The sequence below is a fragment of the Castanea sativa genome, chromosome 5, assembly GCF_040712315.1.
Source record: "Castanea sativa cultivar Marrone di Chiusa Pesio chromosome 5, ASM4071231v1".
Lineage (NCBI taxonomy): Eukaryota > Viridiplantae > Streptophyta > Magnoliopsida > Fagales > Fagaceae > Castanea > Castanea sativa.
The window spans coordinates 40426761-40436766 of NC_134017.1; the positions used below are offsets into that span (position 1 = coordinate 40426761).

Sequence of the window (10006 nt, forward strand, 5' to 3'; positions counted from 1 at the left end):
GCCACGTTGTTGCCACCATAGCCATCGCCGGTCGGCCGTCCTGCCCATGACCTAGGCTTGCCACTGACCCAACAGACCAGCCAATCTACCTAGTGACTGACCCAGAGTTCACGCATGCCTCTGACACCGGCCGTTGTTGCCTCTAGCTTCCATCTCGAATCCGATCTGCTCAAGTTTTTTTCCTCTCTCCTTCAAGTTCAAAACCTAACATTTATTTTGATATGATTCTTCTCTCTCCAATAAATATGTTTTATAATTTTTGTGATTTCTGAATCTGTTATGTGATTGTGGTTTTTATTTATTTATCTGGGATTATTGAAAATGATTGTGTTTGGGAGTCTCTGTTTTATTTGTTTTTGCAGTGTCTGAGATAGTGAGAACTAGGTTGAGTTGTGATTTTTGAATAAAATAAAATTATAGATAGAGAGTCTATATTGATATAATCCTGTTCAGTATTTGGGACTTTGACTATGCGCAAAAACAAGTAAAGGTAAGAAAAGTAGTGCATTATAAATTGGGGGTAGTGGGTGAGTGACAAAGATAAAGAGTCAAAACTCAAAAACAAATACATAATATAATAAAAATGTCACAATAATGTAACAAAATAAAATTGCGACTTTGCTCATATTGCTAATTCATAATGCTATAAGTAATATTTTTAAATTATAAAAAATTTTAATTGAAAACTAGTAAATTTAGCAATTGAGAAATATTAAATTTATAATTAATGCATAATGCATATTACCCAGATTTTAGCCTTCACCTTTACTCAGTATCAAGAATTAGAGCTGTTGTGAGATAATATATGTAACTAATTTGATTTGTAGATTATGGGAAAATCAACCACTTAGTAACTCTTTTTTTTTTTTTGCTTATACTCCGGCCCCCTAGCTTGAAATCCTGGATCCGTCCCTGGATGAAGTCTTATGGATCATTGAGGAACATGAAGAAATGGTCTCAAAGTGCATTTGGTGTGCTAGTTGGGTAAAAGAAAACACTAAAAGATGCTTGAATAATCATAGCACAACGACTGAAAGAGATTGTTAATGGTCATATGAATGTGGCATTGACACCATATTTAAAATAAAAAAAGATTTAGAGAGAATAATCGAAAGTATAAGTGGTGAGTTAAGGTGGTTTAACATGAAGGCTTACATCTAGGGTAGTCCAAAAGAACTACATTTTACAATATTAAATTATTTGAGTAATGCTAGGGGCACATTATTTTCCACATTTAAATTCACACCTTGCTTATGTTTCAATTTTTGATTGACACATAAGCAGAGTGTGAATTTGAGTTTGGGAAGAGATGTGTCCCTAACATTTCTCAAATTATTTTATTACAATATATATATATATATATATATATATATATATATATATATATATATATATATATATGATAAATCTAAAATTGTAGTATTTCATGAAAATTTTTAAAGCATGATTTTACTCCATTACAAGAATATTCTTATAGATTCTAACACATCTCCCATGTGTAAATTTATGATACCAACAAAAACATTCTTGGCAAATATGTATTCTTTAAACAATTGGCTGTAATTTAACATGTACTTACTCCTAGAGTTATGGACCTCATTGAGTCAATTGTGTTTGGTTGGAGCGAAAATATTTTCCAACCTTAAAATATTTTTAGGTGAATATATTTTTTCAGAAAAGATGTTATTTTTAAGTGTTTGGTTGTATTCCTGAAAGTATTTCTAAACATATTTTCTATTGTTTGGTTGTGTTCTTGAAAATGCTATGGAAACATAGTTTTTCATTTTTTCTCAATTTTCAATCACATATATAGTAAAACTGGAAAATTTTAGATTAAAAAATTGTGTTTGGGGTCTAGCAGTGGTGGCGGTTGGCAATCATTGGACACCGGCGGTAGTAGTTGGCTACTTGAGACCGATGATGTTAGTGGGGGATTTGTGGTTGGGTGGCAGACAATGAGGAGGTGAGGGTGGTGATTTGGTTGATGAGTTTTGGGTGACATTAGAAATGGTTTACAAAAAATGAAGCGTAAACTAATTCCACCATAAGTGTTTTTATTTTACAGTCAACATGAAAACATTTTCCTTCATCCTAAACACCCATAAATGTAAAAAATATTTTCTGAAAATAAATTTTCATCGAACCAAACACAGCTAAGCTCCGTTTCTTTTACTATGAAATATTTTACGAAAAATATTTTCAACATTTTATCTTGTTCATTTTTTTGTAAAATGTTGATCAAATTTAACACATTTTCAATTGACACTAAATTGTTTTGTTAAATTTTGTAAAATATTTTATAAAAATATGTGGCAAATTATTGTACAAAAACAAAGGCTCTCCTCCATTTGCCAGCCATCAATGTTTGCTAGGAGGTACTGATTTTAGTAATTTGTACTTACAAAATTTTATATCACACCAAACATCTAAAATTGTTTTTGAAATGTTTTTATAGCAAAATAAACTAAGAGCAACTGCATTGGAGGGTGTAGAATTTCTGTCTATTTTTCCAAAAAAAAAAAAAACTTTTTCTAATTTTACACACTCACTTTTACAGAACACTAATAGTAATTTATTTATTTTAAACGTTTATTTAGTAAAATATTCATTCTTTTATTATTTCATTCGATGATGCAAAAGAGAGAATTAGGTGAAGGAGAGAGAAATAAATAGTAAAATATTAAATGCAAAGTTACCATAACTCTAGTTATTGTATTCTTTTATATTTTTTTTATTATTTCATTCATGATGCAAAAGAGAGAGTGAGGTGAAAGAGAGAGAAACAAATAGTAAAATATTAAATACAAAGTTACCATAACTGCAGTTACTGTATCACTTTTATATATATGCACAATTTTATAAGTATTAATATAAGTGTTTTAATAATCACTTTTAAATACATGCACAATTTTATAACCACAATTCATAAGGCAACGGGTTAACGGATCACCGAGAGAGCATGGGAATTCTCTAAATAATACAAGGGACACTAGTGTCTTTGAAGAAAGTGGGGTGTCCAAGTGATCAAGGATGGGCGTCCAAATTGCACAAAATAATGTCGTTTTGTTGGACAGAAAAGACCTGAAAAAATAATTAAATTGAAAAAAGGAAAAAGAAAAGAAAAGAATAGAAGACTTCAGAGAGTTTGTCATTGTAGTACATGCAAGTGGAATGAAAGAGAAAAGACAGAGAGAAAGAAAGAAAGAGCAAAAAGAAAGAGAGAGAAAAGAGAAGAAAAAGGGTGAGTTTGCTGAGGTCTGACAAAGCGACCACCCCATTGATGACCGCCACGCCACCTTCTTCTCTCTTAGCTTCCTCTGCCGCCGCCTCTTCATCCCTCTTCCCCACTGGTCCTTTGTCTGTTATTCTATTCCCCATAGATCCCTATACTTCTACTTATTCTCCTTAAATTTCTTTAAGGTTTGATTATTCTTTTGTTTGAGGTTATATTAATCTTGGGGTGTGTGAAAATCTGTACTCAAAAGACTCTTTTTTTTTTTGTTGTTGTTGAAGTATTTGCAAGGATCAGGTAGAGTTTTTGATTGTGTTTTGTGCCTTTCTCATGTGTATAGATAGATATAGGGTGCTCTGATCAAAGCAGTGAACTTGGATTTTCCAGTTGGTGAGAGATGGGACTGAATTTCTCTATAAATTCACTGCACTTTTACTGAACCCAATTTCCCTGAAATCTCTCTTACCCTCAGATTGAGACCTCACCTTTCTGCACCTATTCACGTCCGACACTCGTACACACTCATCTTTCCAGATAGCACAGAAAAAGCAGCTAGCTCTTTTTTCTCTGAACTTTATTTTTCACTCTCTTTCTTTTCCTTCTTTATTAGAGAGAGAAACGGCTGGTATGATGAAAATCTTGGGGGATTTTTTTAAAATATAGAGAGATTGAGTTCTTATTAGAATTTATTTTTCTTTGTTTTTTTCTCTGGTGTTTATTTGGTAATGAAGTTGAAGTGCCTTGGTTTTGTGGTGGGTAGGTAGGTGGGAACGAGAGGATTGCAATTTGCATGCACACAAAGAGTAACGATGGGCGTTAGTTTTTTCACTGTGTAGATTCTCAAAGCCAAGAGACAGACACGTTGTGTTTCCAAAACTGAAACGCTCCAAATTGAGAGTCCACTTCCCCCAAAACCTGCATGCGAACCAAAGCCAAAACCTTCACAATATATAGACAAAACCCACAAGATAAACCACACCCACCACCAACAAGAAACAAAAGATTTGGACTTTTTAAGGCTTTCGATTGACAGAGAGAGATGCAGCAAGAGATTAGAGATGGAGAAGGATCAGAAGACATGAAGCCACAAAGTCAAGACCAAAGATTGAAGCCTATGCAACTGGAAAATCAGCAGCAACAACAACAGCCGCAGCAGCCTCAGAAATGCCCTCGCTGTGAGTCTCTCAACACCAAGTTTTGTTATTACAACAACTATAGCCTGTCTCAGCCGCGTTACTTCTGCAAGACTTGTAGAAGGTATTGGACTCAAGGAGGAACCCTCAGAAACGTTCCTGTTGGTGGTGGTTGTCGAAAGGGAAAGCGTGCTAAAACCTCATCATCATCGTCTTCTAGCGAGAATTCAAGGTCTCAGCAGCCACAACAAGCAGTACAACAACAAAATTTGACAAACCCTCCTGCTGTAATTCCTTCTAATCCAGCTATCACAACAAGTCCAGCTCTAAGGACTAAAGAACATGGTATTTTAGCTTCACCTTCCGCACCATCAATCCCTTCAATTTCACCTTACTATGCGGCAGGTGGGTACTTGTCTTCTTTGGCAGCAATTCAATCTTTGAATCAATCACAGACTTTCAGTCAAGCTCTCGGTATTGGAGATGATTTAGGGGGTTCTTCAAATTTGAGTCTGCTACAGGGTTTTAGTGTCCCTTCTTTTGGGTCACAACAGCATCAAAGGCAAATTCAGCAAACCCAGTTTTATCAAATGGGTAACAGAGATAGAAACATGGAACATCTCTATCCGACTGAAGAAACTTTGATTCAATCAAACAGGCCTACAAGTTCTTCACAGCATGATTGGCATCATGGCTTTATCAACAATACAAACAATCAAACGGCCTCTGATTCTGCTTTGTGGACTATGAGCACCGCCACCACAACCACCGCAACTGGTAACACTAACAACACTAACAACACTGGCTCTACTTTGAATCCAAGTCAGTGGCCTGATCTGCCAGGGTATGGCCCACGTTCGTGAGTCGTGACCAATTTCAGCCATTCTTAGAAGCTTCCTCGCTCAAGCTTCAAAGACCAAACAACTGCATAATTTTTAGGCATTCTTTGCCTTTTATGCACACAAAAAAAGGCCCATTGGATCTCTAATATATGTTTACCCTTTTTGTTGTCTTCTTGGTTTACTTTGGATGGTATAGGGTATAATTTGGTTCACCATGGAAAACAAGGATTGATGAGAATTTTATGATGTGGGTTTTCATTGTGAGTGGGAATAGCGGCAATGGCCTTTCTTCTTTTTATGTTATAGAGAATTTCTGGGTTGGGTTAGGTTGTTTTGAACTTTATAAGTTGATTAAAGTTGATACTCAGATATATGTTTGAGCTTTTGTTTTGTTGCTCTACTTTTTTGCTCTTTTTGTGTATATATAAATCAATTAAATCCCTAAAAGAATGGCTTTGCTTTGTAGTTAATTAGGGTTCGTAAAAAAAGAGGTCAAAAAGAGGATATATATATAGTAGAAGATGATGCAGAATGCATGGATGGGGTAGCTTATGTCTTTGTAGAAAGGTCGATGGACAAGATGGTTCTTTTCTTGTGCCTATGGAATGGGCTGACTGACTATTCAAACGCCAAAGCCTTTCTTCACTTTAAAGTTCCAAATACTTTTTCTTCCATCACCTTACAGTTTCGGATGCTTTATTAATCGTTTATATTTCTTTATTTCTTTTTGTCATAATGATAATACTCATGCTTTTTCATTCATCATGGTGAATTGCTAGTGAGGATCATGTGACATTATATTCGTGTTTGCTCTGTTGCGGTTGACGTATGTACAAAATCAAATGGCTAAAAATAGAGTAATAGTAATAGTGGCGTGCATGGAGTATTTCTTCTGATGACCATAAGAACACGTAAAAGTAAAGTCAAAAAGTGATCTCAATGGTTTTGGTTGAGGAAGCAGGCACACCTGAAGCACTATGGTGGATTACTGAACCCTCTGATCTATTGAACCAAACAAAGAAATTAGTTACTATGTTGTATGTACTTAGAGCCTGTCCGAGGCGGTTTAATTACATACAATTTTCTTAACCCAAGAAAGAAACGAAACAGGCTTTGGTTTAATTATATTATATAAAGGACTAGATATGGTGGATGTTTTGGTTTCCGAGTAAAAAGCATATCTTTGGTCTGCCATAGTGAGATCTCTGTCCTGTGAAATAATAGCAGTGAGACCTCTTCTGGATATGCCCGTCACTTATTTGCCGTACATCAAACAAACCCGAAGCATCCTTATCAAATATTTTAAAAAATTTAGGTAGTGATTAGTTGGTTAATTCTAATAAATATTTTTATATTTTAAACAATTTTTTACACATTTTAACACTCTTTTTTACTTATATATATATATATATATATATATATTAAAATTACCCAAACAACATTACTCAAACTAACTTACTAAACAGGTCCTTAGTCTTTATTGTCTCAAAAATTTACTTTATTAATTTTAATACTTTATTAATTTTAATACTTTATTTTACAATACATTTAATATTAAAGATTTTATATTTTTTACCACTTCATTAAAATTTTAATTTTTTTAAATTTTTTTTTTATTCTCATTCACATCTCTTTCATTACCAACAAACTCACTACCACTGCTAACACCAACTGCTACCACTGTCCACAACCACAGCTACGGCCACAGCCACCACCAACTACAACCTCAACCCCCAACCTCCAAAATAAATAAAATAAACCCTTGGCACAAACTGCAGCCAAAACCCACCACCCAACAACCTCGATCTAAACCTTAACCCCGATCTGAACCTTAACCCTGATCTGAATCCACTAGCAGATTCATCACGCCAAACCAAAACCCATCAGACCCATCACGTTGAACCAAAACCCATTAAACCAGATTGGTGAGCCAAAACCCATCACACAAACACAAACCCAGTAGATCGGTGATCCACGACCCACGCTGAACCAAAACAACGACCACAAACCACATTACCACAGTAGGAAAAAAAGAAGAAGAAACCTCCATCACCGTCACCAATAGATAGGTGAACCAAAACCCACCAGAAGCAAAACCAATCAGACCATTAGATCAGTGAACCAAAACCCATCACACACACGCAAACCCAGTAGATCGGTGACCCACGACCCACGCCGAACCTCCACCACGACTATTGGACCGCCGGACCCACGACCCATGCCCATCGGACCACAATCGTTGACCATCGAACCATCACCGCCACCACCCACGACCATCAGACCATGACCCAAACCCATCGGACCATGACCCTAACCATCGAACCACGCCAAACCATGTGACAAAGAAGAGAGAAGATGGAAGAGAGAAGTGAGATAGGAAAGAGAGACAAATGAGAAATAGATCAGTTGGGGAGAATAAAAAACTTTTTTTTTTTTACAATCTAGCTACAGTGAGCTATTATCAATAACAACTCACTGTAGCTTGGTGCTAAATCTTTTAAGATTTAATATGTTTGATGGAAGTGGATTTTTATCATTTGAGGTGCTAAAAATGCCAAAAAATAGCATTTAACATTTTTAGCACCTTTAATGAGAATGCTCTAAGAGCATTCCCATGTTCCATAAAAATGTCATTTTAGCATATTATTTAACAATATTTTCTACATTACAAATTTTATTCTTTTATTCTATACATTAAAATAATATTTACATTACATTAAAATAATATATTAACTTCTCAATTCATAATACAAGTACATGACTAGTGAGCTGTGGCCATCAACAACAACCATTGCCGCAACCATACCACCATCGACACAAATCCATATCACTACCACAACCATACCACCACCATCACAAACCCATTACCAAACTCATAACCACAACAAACCCACAACTACCACTAGCACAAACCCACAGCCACCAACGCCACAAACCCACAACCATTACCAGCACATACCCATAGCCACCAACACCACAAACTCATGGCCACCACCGCTGAAATCCTCCTACAAATTAAAAAAAAAAGAGTGATCTGAAAACCCAACCTAACCGATCAATCAATGACCAAACTCAACCAACCATCGGCCTAAAACCCTAGCCCAACCAACCCAAAACCTCGACCCACAACCCACACATACCTGTTAAACACCGATCCAAAATACCAAGTCCACAACCCACACAATCACTGTCGAATCCACCATCAAATCACAAAAAGAAAGAAACCGCTGCGATAGAGATCGACCTGGCTTGATGCTCCGGCCTGGGTTTCATCGGAGAGGTAGGTAGAGATGTTGAGCAGAGAGAGAGAGAAATGGCTGGAGGCTTGGAGCAAGAATGAGAAAGATTGAGAAGAAAGAAAAAATAAGAAGAAAAGAAAGTGAGGCCCACCTGAATAAAAAAAATAATATAAGTTTTACAACTCGTGGACAGTACTATCTCAAATTTGAGATTGCACTGTTCATCAATGCTAAAATATTTTGGCATTTAAAACACCTGATGTGAGGGGTTTTTTAGTGTTTGGTGTGTTTTGGCATTTGACACACTTGATGGGAATGCTCTAAAGATGCGTTACTGTTAATGTATAAGGGCATAAATTAATCATCAACTTGAAGAAATATTTTATGAAAAGAATTGAAAAAATCAAAATTTTATAAAAATTTGAAAAAACTGTTACAAAGTTAAACACACACACACACACACACACACACACACACACATATATATATATATAAATGGTTTGGTAATGTATGCTCTAGGGGTATATATGTATGTTAGTAAAACTCATATATACATATATACACACACACATGCGAAAAAAAAATTACATCACCATTAACATTTAAAAAGCTTGGCAGTTCGCAATTCATAAAAAAAAATAGTAAATTTCATTAATATACCCTCAAATTTGGGTTAATTTTTCAAAACCGATCAATTTGGTCTCTAAAACCAATTTAATCCCTAAACACTATTGAGAAAAATGACTAAGTGGCCTAACAGTGTTTATGTACTGATTTGTCTTTAGGGATCAAATGGGTTATTTTTGAAAGTCTTGGACCTAATTGGCAAATAGCCCAAACATCTAGATATGTTAATAGAATTTACCCAAAAAAAAAAAAAAAACCGTTCGACAGTTGTAGACTTATAGCTCATACAATGGATGTAAAATAACTTATTAGGTGTGAAACAATACTTCTATCCCAATAACAGAGAGTATATTGTGCATCCAATCTATTTAGACATAGAAAAATTGGACTCGATATGAATCTGAAGGAAAATACTCGATCCAGATAAAAATGGGTTACCTTGTAGCTTGACCCAATTTTTTTCCAGGTCGGATTATGTCAAGTGATTAAATTGTATGACCCGTGATCCAACTCATTTTCTTAACTTTTTTTTTTTTAATATTAAAAAAGATGATAAAACATGTAGAGCTAAGTGTAAATGGTGTAAAAATTTATATGGTAGATAACAATTCTTTAGAATGAAGATTTTCAATACTAGATTTACTACTAGTGTTGAGTAGGTTGATATGCAATTCATTCTAAATATTTAGAAGAAATTATACTTTACCCCTTAAACTGTACCCCTTCTACACTTACTCCCTAAACTATGAGAATGCACACTTAGCCCCTTAAACTATTACTCGTATAACACTTTGCACCTCATCTTATGGGTAATAGTTTAGGGAAGTAAGAGCATTCGCATTAGTTTGTCTAAAATTTCCTATCTATTTTAGCATTAGAACCAACTTTTTCTATTTTACATAAACACTTTACAAAAAACTTTACAAAAACACC

At 35.0% G+C, this 10006-nt stretch overlaps 1 protein-coding gene across 1 annotated transcript; it reads left to right on the plus strand.

Annotated features, from left to right (window-relative positions):
• The first annotated feature begins 3154 nt into the window (after window positions 1–3154).
• On the plus strand, window positions 3155–5605 carry LOC142633930 (uncharacterized). Its single transcript, XM_075808192.1, has one exon. It carries the CDS (start codon window positions 4272–4274, stop codon window positions 5226–5228), a length of 957 nt encoding a protein of 318 aa, XP_075664307.1. The 5' UTR covers window positions 3155–4271; the 3' UTR covers window positions 5229–5605.
• Window positions 5606–10006: the final 4401 nt, after the last annotated feature.

What these genes read in the sequence shown, in the direction of transcription:
- LOC142633930 (XM_075808192.1), top strand. Translation starts at nt 4,272, where the DNA reads ATGCAGCAAGAGATTAGAGATGGAGAAGGATCAGAAGACATGAAGCCA.